Source organism: Typopeltis vanoorti, chromosome 16 (assembly GCF_054136105.1).
Source record: "Typopeltis vanoorti isolate ZY-2024b chromosome 16, IOZ_Tvanoo_1.0, whole genome shotgun sequence".
Lineage (NCBI taxonomy): Eukaryota > Metazoa > Arthropoda > Arachnida > Uropygi > Thelyphonidae > Typopeltis > Typopeltis vanoorti.
This window is the reverse complement of record NC_143564.1, coordinates 23,923,701-23,937,318: the sequence shown is the minus strand read 5'-3', so window position 1 is coordinate 23,937,318 and position 13,618 is coordinate 23,923,701. Positions and strand designations below refer to the sequence as shown.

The window sequence follows — 13,618 nt, the reverse complement described above, 5'->3', positions numbered from 1 at the left end:
GGAAATTCCTCTGTAATTCTCACATGAAGTTTTATTTCTCTTTTTGTAGATTGGTTCTCTGAGAGCTTTACTCCAGTCATCTGGAATTCATCCCTCTGACTAGGCATTCTGAATTATGCAATGTAGCCTCTGTAAAACTTTCATACCTCGATATATGTTACCAGATATTAATTAACAAATTAATATCTGGTGGATAAAAGAGCAGGCTCAGATTCCTCGACAATGGTTTTCCACAGGGCTCTGTGTTATTCCCTGTACTATTTAGCATCTGCATGTCCAATTTACCATATACAGCTCAAGTAAATATGCATATGCCGATGATCTTGCTATCCTACACCAGTCTACCTACTTTGCCAACCTGGAAACAACCTTGAACACAGACTTGAACATCCTGGATGTGTATTTCAAGCAGTGGTACCTGAAGCCAAATCTAACAAAAACTGTGTCCACAGCATTCCACCTGAACAATGCAGAGGCGAGTTGATACCTCTCTTTCTGTGACAAAATGGTAGAACATGAGCCTCACCCGAAATACCTTGGAGTCAGCCTGGACAGAAGCCTAACCTATAAAAGGCACATCATCAACCTGTCCAACAAAGTTAAAATGAGAAATAATATCATCTCATGACTTGCTGGAACAACCTGGGGTTGTGGTGCTGATGTCTTAAGGTCATCTGCACTAGCCTTTGCATTCTCTGCAGCAGAATACTGTGCCCTTGTCTGGGAAAGAAGTGCGCACACTAACATTATAGACACCCAGCTAAACTCCACCATGCGCACAATTAGTGGGACACTGAGAAGCATGTTTTTCCCCTGGCTGCCTGTCGTATCTAGCATTGCTCCACCAGATATACAGAGAAGACAAGCCTCAATTAAAGTATTTAATAAAGTAACGAGCAACCTGTTCCTTCCCTTGCACCAGACTCTCATAAATCCACCTAGTATTTGCTTAAAATCATGAAACCCTTTCTGGTCCATGGACGAACTCTCTTCAGCTGCATTACCATCAACACCTGACATGTGGAGAGAAAACACTGGTCCAACAGTCTTCCAACAGATGGTTTCTTGGTTGAAGATCCCTGTGCTCTGCAGCCTGGTTTTGCCCTTCCTAGGAAGATTTGGTCATCTATCAACAGAATCAGAACTAACCAAGGCGAATTTATGCAGTGGCTACCTACTGCATAAATGGAGGCTATCAAATCACTCTTATTGTGACTGTTCCCCTTGGCCCAGATGATCACTCATATTGTGAATGACTGCCCAAGGCACCAATGTCATGGTGGTGACAGATGAGGCCCTGGATTGGCTTTCTGGTGTGGACATTGACCTGTAGCTGCTTTTGCCATAAGAATAAATAAATAAAATTTGTTAATCATCATCATGCTTGTCAAGGATTTAGGTCTAGAGTGGCCTGTTCCAGCCTTAGAAGTCATCATTGAATCTCTTAAGAGGACATCCTAGTTTCCTTTTTCCTAGTGGTTTTGTAATTTAAGGCTTGTTTTGATAATCTTTCTTCTTCTTCATTCTTTCAACATGTTCCATTTATGTTTATATTTTTTAATTTTTTCTATTACTGATTCCTAGTTTAATTCTTTCATAATTTCTTCATTTCTTTTGTGATTGAGTTTAGTATACTTTGCAGTTTTTCTCATAAACTTCATTTCAGCTGTTATTAATCTTTGTTTGTCTTTTAGTTTTATTGTCCAGATTTCCCTTACATACAATAGGACTGGTAGGGATAACATATTGTATACTTTTAGTCTGGTTTGTTTTTGTACTAGGTTTAGTTTAAATACAGAGTTAATTACACCTGTTATTTTTAAATATTTCACAATTTTTAGGTTTATATCTTTTTCATATGTAATCGTACATTCTAGGTAGTTAAATGAATTCGCCTGTTCTAAAATCTTGTTATCTATTATTATTTTAGTTCTTACTGGTTCTTGTCCTTTAAAGGCTGTCGTTTTTGATTTTTGTATTCATATCATTCCATAATCTTTGGCTATCTCATTTAAATTTAAAATATCTTTGGAATTTGTAATTATTATTTGGTCATCAGCAAAAAGGAGACTGTTTAAGTTCACAGTAGGAGAAAGTTTAAGACCTTGATGGAAATTTTTATTCCATTTTATTATTATTTCACTTAAATATTAAAAAGAGTTGCTGAAAGGGGACACCCTGTCAGACTCCTTGGTTTATCTCTCTCTCTCTCTCTTGCTCGCTCGTTCGTTCATTCATATATGATAGCTCATGATTTAATTTTATTTGTGTTTGATTATTTTCATTTATTATTATTATTATTATTATTACTGGTATCTCCATGGAGTCAGTAGACTCATCACGGGAGACCCAAACTAGCAAAACAATATCTGTCATATCTCTTCTTGAATTCATTTACAGACGAAGAACTCACAATTAAGTCAGGCAATGCATTCCACTCATTCACCACCCTCCAGGCAAAAAACCTTGTTCTCACACCCTTGTTAACCACACTCTTCTTTGATCTCCAGGGATGACCTCTTGTTCTTCCATCACTATTACACAGCTGAAACATTTCCCCTGCATCAATCCTATAAAAACCTATCAATAATTTAAATGTTTCTATCATATACCCTCTTCTCTGCCTATCATCCAACCTCTGCAATTCACAAGCTCTCAATCTCTCAATGTAGGGAGCATTTTTTACATCTCTCAGCAACTTAGTCACTCTTCTCTGAACCCTGTCCACAGCCTCCTCATCTCCAAGGAATCCAGGTGACCAGACCTGAGCACAGTAATCCAAATGTGGAAGTATCAACACTTTATAAAGGGGAATAATAACCTCTATCTCTGGATGCCAGTGTGTTCCTCAACAACCAAGTAATCCTATGTGCAATCTTGGACACCTTAGCAATGTGTCCCCTGAACTTCATCTCCTTATCTACCAACACCCCTAAGTCCCTAGCCTCATCAATCTCTTGGAGTACAGTGTTCCATCAATGTAGTACACAGCTGGTAATCTTTTAATCCCAAAATGCATAACTTTACACTTTTCCACATTGAACTGGCATCCATTACCTTTTGCCGAAATCATCCTTTCAAACTTTCAACATCAGCTTGATTTTTTATTGCGCTACCCACTTTGCATCATCAGCAAACAACTGAATATCTCCCTTTAAGCCATTTGCTATATCATTTATATGCAAATTAAACAACAATGGCCCAAGCACAGAGTCCCGAGGCACACCATTGGTCACCTGCCTCATCCTGGACTCTGCTCCTCCATACACCACCTTCTGGTATCTCTCCCTGAGCTATTCTCCTATCCATATCACCAATTTAGTATCCATTCCCATCTGCTCCAATTTGCATGACAGTGTTCCATGGGGTATCCTGTCAAAGGCCTTAGCAAAATCCAGAAGTACCACTGTGTTGCCAGTTCCGTTGTCCAACTCAGATATCATTCTATTATAAAAAGTTAATAGATTGCTAAGGCAGGATATACCTCTAACAGAACCATGTTGGCCTCTATAGAATATCATATCGTGATCCACCCATTCTTGAATTTTGTCTTTAACCAACTTTTCCAATACTTTTACCACTACTCCTGAGATGGTGATTGGTCTGTAATTAACTACTGCAGTTTTTAGAGCCACCTTTATGCAAAGGAACCTCTTTGCCTAACTTCCACTCCCTAGGGACCATACCAGAGTTCAAACTTAAGTTAAATATCCAAGTAAGAGGAGTTGACAATTCCTTCGCACATTCAAGCAACACCCAAGCTGATATTCCATCTAAACCCACAGCAGTGTTTGCATTTAAATTTTGCAATATTTTAAATACTTCTGATTTCTTAACTTCAATTTTCACATTAGTTATTGCTACAGGTACAGAGATATCCTCACTTGGGTGATAGACTTTTGAAAAGTGATCACTCAGTAACTTGACTATTACATCTGATTTTGTCACCTCAATACCATCAGCACCCACTAAAGTTATCCTTCCGAAGTCATTCTTCCTTTTACTTGTCGCATAGCAAAAGAATTCTTTGGGATTACCCTTGATCTCATTGGCTAAGGTCTTCTCATAATCTGATTTAGCTTTTCTTACTATTCTGGTAATCTTCCTAGCTTGAGCCTTGTACTGATTGCATTTCTCCTTGTAACATTTTTCCTCCATAACATTTTCTTTTTGTGCAGATCAAGCTTGATACTGCTGCTCATCCATCTAACACCTACCTTGTTTGTCTTCCTGACCATGGGGACACAATTTGATATTGCTTTCCTCAGATACCCACTGATTTTATCCCATGCACTGCTAACATCTTTCCCCCTGCAGTATGTTCTGCCATGGGTTGGCTGCAAGCTCACTCCGAAGCTTGTTGTAATTGCCTAACCTGTAGTTCTGTATATACCCCTTCTTAACAGAAAAATCCACAGATTTTGCAACCTCCCAAGTCAATACCACATGATCGCTTTCATCAATTGAAGGTAACGAGGACTCCTTACTTATGCATATATCCTCTGAGCCAATAACCAGGTCCAACACTCTCGCACCACGTGTCCCTTCAGTTATGTGCTGTTTCAAGTAATTATCTCATAGAAGATGTATGAACTCCATTTCTTTTTGCTACATGATATTTCCTCCTTCCAATTGATATCACCATAATTAAAATCTCCCATAATAATCACTAAACCTGCAATGAATGCAGGTTTAGTGATTATTATGGGGGGTTTTAATTTAGTGATTATTATTATTATCACTAATTTGCTGATGCATGAATTCAATATCTCCCCCTGTACCCCCTGGCTTATAGCAGCATCCAACTGTATATTTGGTTGCATTGGTCACTATTTCACACCAGACCACCTCAAATGAACTCTCATTCACATGTCTATCATCTTGATATACTACTTTCTTTGGCTGCAACACATCAGCTATCATCAACAGTACTTACTCCTCCCCCTGTTCTATCTTCTCTATCCTCCCTGAAAATACTGTACCCATCACATTCAATTCCAGTGACCACATCTTCTGCTGACAGCCAAGTTTCACTAATGCCTACAACTTTTGGTGAGATTTCACTGACTAATGCCAAAAATTCTTCTCTCTTATTTTGAATGCTTCTTGCCAATGGTATACAAAAATTACAGATTCCCTCTAGTTCTTGTACCGGCTTTAGAACTGATATACAAGTCACTAATTTCAGTAGTCCCATGCCGATTTTTATCCCCTGTCTTCTGCAATTTATTCTGCGAATAAGGATCAATAAGTATACAATCACTGCTAAAATTTCTCTCTCTTACACTCAACCTTTTCAATATTAGTTTCCCTGGCCAATTACTTCAACTTGTTTAGAAAACAGTAACTTCTTCAATCGCTTATGTCCTTCCATGTTCAGCTGCAGCCCATCTCTAGCATGCAACTGTCTTTTTCCTTCAAACACGCTCCAGACATCAACAAATTCCAGACCTCTTTTTTTTGCACATTCTTGCAATCATATCATTCATTATCATCGCTCGTCTACTTAACTCGTAATTGTCAAAACAAGGCAGCACACACACTATCCTCCCATTGACACTTTTCTCTTCACAATATCTAATAATGTTCTTAAATCTTTTGCTACCCGATTTATACCACCACTCAGGTCATTTGTACCCACCATAACTATCATCTTGTCTGCATCATGCCCTCTCTTTATTGCTAAAGCCACTCTTTCTATTGTCCCACCAGCCAAGCACTCCTCAGACATACCGCTCTCCATACCCTTAATCATAGAATCGCCATATATCTTACCACTCTTAACTTCATTCAAGTCCACACAAGCATCACTCATGGACTCATTTTCTACACTATTCAGCATGACTCTCCCAGTTTCATTACTCAACACTCTTTTACTTACCTCCCACTCTCACGACATCTCGTTTCTTCTAGACCTCGTGTGGTTTTATTTTGTTGACTCCCAATCACTCCCATACTATTTATTACTTCATCATTCACCAAAGACTTGCCCATACGTAATCCTGTTCTAGTTACTTCAGCTAAAGTAATCTCTATAGTCCTAATTTCTCTATTTAACATGTTAAACTCAGTTTTAACTTCCAATATCTCCTTACTGAGCATTTCCAATTCCTTATGCAGGAGATGGTCATTTTTCATTTTCACGAACTCCTGCCGAAGTTCTTTCGCTATGGTCCCGATGTTAGCTTCCATTCCTAAATGCTCCAGCCTATCCCGACACTTCTCACATACGTCGACATTTTCATTCTTCTCATTTAGCCAGATCGACCACAGATTCTTCGCATTCTTCGGCACATACATGTAGCAGTTTCCACAACTCTTCCATTTCGAAAAATCTAATGCTGAGCCAGCCTTTCATGTAGAAGTCCTGCATGTCACTGACGTACGTTTCTTGTTGGACGCCATCTTTACATGTTGAAGTAGTGAAACAAACGGCAGCAAAAACACAATATATACAACACAGTTTCAAACAATTACACCACTAAAGGAACTTGTATCTAACCGATGCACAACTGCAGCACAATTTGAGACAAAAAGCCACACTATACTTAAATTTAAAAACATGTTTTCTAGCCTAACTAAACATGACCACCACATTCACCAAGGACACTAGCGCCAACCAATATATACTTATGATAGCATTTAGAATAATATTTGGTATTTGTCTTTCTTTTAATATGTCAAATAAAATGCTTTTTCCAAGTCAATAAATGTAATATATGTTTCTAAATTGTATTCTCTTCTTTTCTCTATTATTAATTTTATGCAAAAGGCTGGGCCTACACATAATCATCCTTTTCTAAATCCATTCTGCTTCTAAAATAAAGTTTTCAGAATATTTTATTAGTTAAAATTCTGCTATATATTTTGTAACAGGAATTTAGTATTCTTATACCTCTATAATTTTTAGGGTCATCTCTACTACCTTTTTTTAAAGATAGGGATCACTATTACTTTTTTCCATTCTATTAGGGGGGGGGGTTACTAGTTGAATAGATTTTATTTGAAAATAATAGGAGTCTTTCTTTGGAACCTTATTCCTGCATATTTATATAATTCTGAACCTAACTTATTTTCTCCAGGTGATTTTCCATTTCTTGTTTCTTTCAGGCTGATTTCTAATTCTTCTTTAGTTATTTCCTTTTCATTTTCAGTGTCATGTAAAAGTTCATTAATTTGTTTATTAACTGTTAAAGATTTGAATGGGTATAAACACCAGTCTGAACTCCTTGTCTTATCTTAAACAGTGGCACTTTTTACATTAAAGATACTAAGAAATTATATACTTGTTTTTAATCCTTTATCTGAGGAAGCAAAACAATGTTTGGTGTGTGAAATATATTCACATCTGAGATTCTACCTAGACCTGGGAGAGTTGGTGTGGGTAGTGACCCTTCCCATTAGGAATAGCATTTTTCCTAATGGGAAGAAGCATACTTCCCATTAGGACCCTTTCCTAATGGGAAGTATGCTTCCCATTAGGACCGAAAGGGTATATGCTTTGCATTATAGGATACATACTTAGGCAAGTGATGTGAACTCATTAGCCTCCATGTAAAAATATTTCAGATGCAAAACGTTGTTTTGCTTCCTTTTTATATTAAAACCAATAATATAATTGCTTGGTATGTTTAATGTATAATAGAACCCAGGTAAAAGAATTTCAAGTGGCACTTTTTAACATATGGGAATGAAAATTTCAATTTTCAAAAAGAGAAAGAAATCCTTATTTCATTCCTTATTTCAATATTAAATTTCCTGAATTTAATTCATGAAATAAAATTAAATAAATTGTATTTAGAAAGGAGAAGTTAAATACAAACACTTCATTATCCCCCCCCCCCCCCGTTTTTTTTTTTTACATTCATTTCATGTTAAGGTGAGCCTCATGAAAAGCTTTGCTAAAGCACTAAGAGCAAAAATGATCTTGCATTCAAGTACCTAACTGCAAGATATTCAAAAATTTGCAAAGTAAAGAAAAGTATATTGTTGAACTTTGGATTAGGGAAGCATTAAAAGATGAATTCAAGAAGTATCCCTAAAATAGAACTAGAAACCTGAAAATCATTCAGAAATGTTGACTGGTATTGAGACAACAACAAAGTTTAAAATTATAAACATATAGAAACAGTTTGATCAACTTGTAGCAAAGTACCATAAAATTGAATGGTTGGTACATGATGTTAGTGACAATTTGCTTGTTTCAAATTTTGAAAACCTTATTGAAGTGATGGCAAACAAGGTGTTCCACCAGGATATCACAGTATGGTGTAACAATATCAGGGAAAATGGGCAATACCTTAGCCTCATATAGCCTTAGTTGATTTGGCTGTAAATCCAAAGCATCATAACTAGGGTAAATGATGTGCTAGTATGATCATGAACTCTGTTTGTTTCTTGAAGGAGAAAGATATGAAGATGCTCAAGACTAAACAAAGTACTTACTTATGACTATTTTAAATGTTTTTTTAGATTTTCTTATATAATTATTGTAAATATTTTCTTCTCACCAACTCTCTTTCTACTATATATCAATGACCTACTTCAGTTGACTTCCAACCCAATGCGCAGTTTTGCAGATGACAGCACATTGCACTCCTCCCTTTCTCTTGATAAACCTTACTCCACACAACTCACCTCAACCTACAGAACATCAATCACCACTGCTGTCAACTGTGATCTCCAAGCCATCCTCCAATGGGGGTTAAGATAACCTAGTCATTTTCAATGCAAATCCAGTATACTGTCTTATTTCTCATAAAAAAAAAAGAACCATTTTCTCCCAGTATTATTTTTGACAACACCCAAATTTCCAGACAGTTTGAGATTTCCCTTCTTGGAATTACCCTGACATCAAGCCTCTCCTGGCATAAACACATCACAACCATTGCATCCTCAGCTTCTAAAAAAACTAGGATTTCTCTTTCACTCAAGATGTTACTCAAGACTTCACCCCTGAACAGCTGTTAACCTTATACAAATCACAAATCCACCCAACCATTGAATACTCTCACATATGGGGTGGGGTCCACTAAAGCTCCCTCAAAATGCTTGACTCAACAAAGAGAGCAATCAGACTTATTAATGATCCATCTCTTACCAACTCGCTCCCCCACTTTCGCACAGACGATTGGTCTTCCATGGAAATATTTATATTCTACAAATATTTCCATGGAAAATGTTCATCTGAAATAGCATCAATAATTCCCCCACTTAGTACTAAGTTCATTGGAACATGTTCAGCTACTGCTCAATATCCCTTCGCAGTGCACCTTGAAACCCATAGAACAATTTTCTTCTCCTCCTCCTTCATTCCTGCAACTACCGTACTATGGAACACCTCTTCCCCCTTATGCATTTCCCAAGGAATACAATTTACAGATTTTTAAATCAAATGTGAACAAGTACTTTCTTTCCCAACCCACCACCCATACATGGTACTAATGTACTATAGGTTGATCAACCAACTTCTCATGTATGGGGTCAACATAAAATAAAAAAAAAACTTGAATTTTCAGTTATATTCATTTTGCAATTTTTTATTTTTCTGATTGGAGTTTTTAATTTTGTTTTTATCATTGATTAATTTTAAATAATTTTTATTTTTATCATTGAACTATAGTTAGCCAAGCTTATATGTTTATCATACTTGTGACAAAGACTACTATGTGTTGGGGGAAGGGGATTTGAATTTCCAAAATGCAAATTAACTTAGAGCTAAAAACATAGAATCCATCTGTTTTGATCACAGTTACAAAATTTTTCTTGACCAGTGCAATTATATAATTTTGCATACCTAAAAACATTGAAAAATGCAACTGTTCCATTTTACAGAGGTTAATGAAATGATATGTTCGTTTTCCTTTCAAAGACAGTAATTGCAGTATTAGTCATTTTGTTAAGAATTTCATTTTGAAAAATGCAACACACACTTTAGCATTGTGTTTAAATGCTAAATGTTTTGGATAAAAATTAGCATTTTTTCCCTTACTCATATTCAGAATGATGCATCTTTTAAATTTACTATAAATTGCTTTCATGCTTACATTTTAAAGACCTGATTCAAAATTCTCAACATAAATGCTGACCCACAGCGATCATGCCAGGTAGGCTGATGCTTGTAAAGTGGTGAATAGATTGAGATTAATGATTAACAATGCAGCAACAATGGTAATAATTTAAAAGTTAAAAAACTGTTAATAGAAACTAGTAATTGAATCTTGCAGTCAGTTATCATATTATTCTACAATATCTCTTAAAAGAATTTATTATCACTAATTTTAGAAAATTGCAAGCATCTACAATCAGCACACTATAGTAGACTTGTACAGACTAATGGAATCACTTGTAATAACAGAAGGTTTGTTATATTGAATTTCTCTTAGCATAGCATTGATGTTACTATTATTACCCAAGAACCCATGGAGTCAAATACTCATCTGGGAGGTCCTTTTATCATACACAGCTCATTCATACCATGCTTTAAACATACTCAAATTCTCTGCAGACACCATACTCACAGGCAAAGCATTCCAATCATTCACAACTCTGCATGAAAAACACCTGCGCCTCTCACACTCTCTTTATACAGTTTCCAGGGATGACCTCTGGTTCTCCCCTGATCTCCCACTATTTTCTATAGAACCTCTCCAGCATTGATCCTATAACAACCCCTTACTAATTTGTAGGTCTCTATCATATTTCCCCTCTTCCTCCTGTCCACTAGACTCTGCAAGTTGCATCTTCTCAATCTTTCCTCATACTCGACATTCCAGAGGTTAGAAACTACCTTAGTCAGTCGCCTCTGGATCCTTTCCAACATCTCTTTGTCCTTCTGAAAACCAGGTGACCAAATCTGGGCATTAATAGTTCATATGTGGCCTAATCAAAGCCTTATTCAATGGAACAAGAAACTCCCTACTTCTATAGGTCAGTGTCCTCTGCATCATTCCAGAAACCTTTGTGTTGACTTCACAATTTTGGCTATGTCTCCCCTAAATTTTGGATCCTTATCCACCATCACCCCCAGATCTCTTATTTCCTCCGACAATATATCCTCACCAAACATAAATTCTGTATCCCATCTTTGTTTTCCAAATTTTAAAACCTTACATTTTGCAACATTGAATTCACATCCCCATTATCAATCACTCAATTTATTCAAGTCTTCTTGTAAGGCCACAGCATCTCCTCTACTCTTCATGGTTCATCCCAACTTTGCATCATCTGCAAACAATTGAATATCTCCATCCAAATCTTCACCAATATCATTAATATACAAGTTAAACAGTAACGGACCTAAAACAGACCCCTGGGCACACTACTAGTGACTTTCCTTTTCCTGGATTATCGCTCCCTCATACACAACTTGTTGATACCTATCAGCCAGCCAGTCTCTAATCCAATGCACCAATCTAATATCCAACCCCATCCACTCTAGATTGACTATCAGCTTATTATGCAGATCTATCAAAAGCCTTTGAGATATCTAAGTATATTGCGGTGTATCCTTCTCCTCTGTTCAAGGAAGCAGTTATCTTATAGTAATAAGGAAGTAGATTACCAAAACATGACCTCCCTTTAGCAAATCCATGCTGTCCATCAAAGATAGCACCATTGTTGTCAACCCAATTCTGGATCCTAGTTCTCACAAGCTTCTCCAACAACTTAACCACAACACCTGACACACGCATAGGCCTATAGTTTGATGCTCGAGTTCGATCACCTCTTTTATGAAGTGGCACAATCTTGCCCTCCTTTCACTCCTCAGGAACTTGGCCGAGTGCAAGATTCGTATTAAAAAAATATGTCAAGGCCGGCATCAACTCCCTGGCACATTCCTTCAGAATATTATCAAGTTCCACAGCCTTATTTACATCTAGTTTGCTTAACTCCCCACACACCTCTTGCTCACTTACAGTCAGTCTCTCCTCCCCATCATCAACTGCTCTCAATCTCTCCATGAAGTCACATTCACAAGATTGAAAGATCTTTATGAACTGCTCATTAAGTATCTCCACCACACCTTCCACAACAGCTGTCTGTATACAATTTTCTCCAATCAATGTCATCCTTCCATAATCATTCTTTCTTTCTTTTGCTGGCTACATATCGAAAGAACGCCTTAGGTTTCTTTTTGACTTCATTAGCTAACTACTGTTCATACCTCACTTTAGCTACCCTCACCAACCAGTCACCTGCCTTGCCTGGTCTTTGTAGTCATGGAATTGGTTATTTCCACTTCTCTTATGCTGCCTCCATAATGCCCTTTTTCTCTATATTGCATGCTTACTCTCTTTATTCATCCATTTCACACCTACCTTATTTAACCTTCTCACCCTTGGAATACATTTAGATATTGCATTATCTATTAAATAGTTTTTGAAAATCCCCCACGCTACATTGATCTCTTTTCCAGCTAACTCCTGTTCTGGTACTTTATCTGAAGCCTTCATTGGTTGCTGTAATGAGGGAATTCACTGTAGTGGTGTTTACTATAGTGAGAGGTGAGTATATAATGCTTATGCCTCCATCATCCCCATGACATTTGATCTGTAGAAGAAATTCTATTCTAATTGGAGGAACTCTTTCTAGGCCTGTTTTCTCCTGATTCCATAATTAGTTAATCTTTGACAAAAGTGAATAGGGTTTTTCTTCCAGGAAAACAAAAAAAACTCCTTTTAAAACCTGCAACTTGGCAGAATCAGCTATAACACATGAGTACATACAAATAAATACTAGTAAGTATTAGGAACATTGCCTCTTATCTTGCATTTTTTAGAAATACACTCAGTCATGCCAATAGTCAGAGGCAGGGAACAGCTGCTTACTAATTTGTAAACTTTAGTAAATAGTAAAACAATGCCTTCTGTTCATCCACAAATAAAGGAATGAAAAGGTATTAGAGAATTTATTTATTTAGAGTATAAGTAAAAATAAGATAATTATTAGTACCCACTGAAGATGGCTTATAGCTAGCTTTAAAACAAAACATTTATTTTAAAATGTAAAGCATATTTTTCAAAATATTTTCTTTAAATATTTTGATATGGATTATTTCAGGTATTTTTATTAATGAATCACTCAGGCAAAGAGTTGGCAGTGATGAAGTCAAATTGATGGTTTACATTGATGAAGAGGACTATATCAGTGGGAGAAATCTGTTACTAAAAAACTGTACATAAAATGAAGGAAACTGATGTATTTTGTATATATCCTACATATTTAATGTATTTTGATTTCTGGATAAGTGTTCTTTCCATTTAAAATTTGATGTTACTGTATATTGGTTCATTTGTATTTTTGGAAATAGTAGAAGCTATGTAGCTTTATGCTGCAAGAAAAAAAAATGTATATTAATAAAATTAAATATATATATTTGAAGGTTACGAATATGGAGTTGCCATTTTTGCCATTTCATTTATTTTGCATATAATTGCTGGCTTTTGTGTATTAACTGATACTTTAACTTTTACTGCACTCTTTTTTTTTTTTTTCGAAGTGCTTATATAGACGCTCTCCACTGCTCATTATTGCATGCTGCTCTTAAAGAAACAATGATACCAAATTTTCATAATTTGAGTTGACTTAAAATGCTTATGATAATATATTCATGATA

At 36.3% G+C, this 13,618-nt stretch overlaps 1 protein-coding gene across 2 annotated transcripts in view; it reads left to right on the top strand.

The window, feature by feature from the left end:
- LOC150097898 (death effector domain-containing protein-like) overlaps positions 1 to 13,394 on the top strand; it is a 126,359-nt gene extending 112,965 nt beyond the window's left edge. For both annotated transcript variants that reach the window (XM_090406707.1, XM_090406708.1), the window contains one exon: positions 13,063 to 13,394. In XM_090406707.1, coding sequence (XP_090262833.1) covers positions 13,063 to 13,184 — 122 coding nt within the window. In that variant the 3' untranslated portion in view covers positions 13,185 to 13,394. The remainder of the gene's footprint in view (positions 1 to 13,062) is intronic.
- The last annotated feature ends 224 nt before the right edge of the window (positions 13,395 to 13,618 follow it).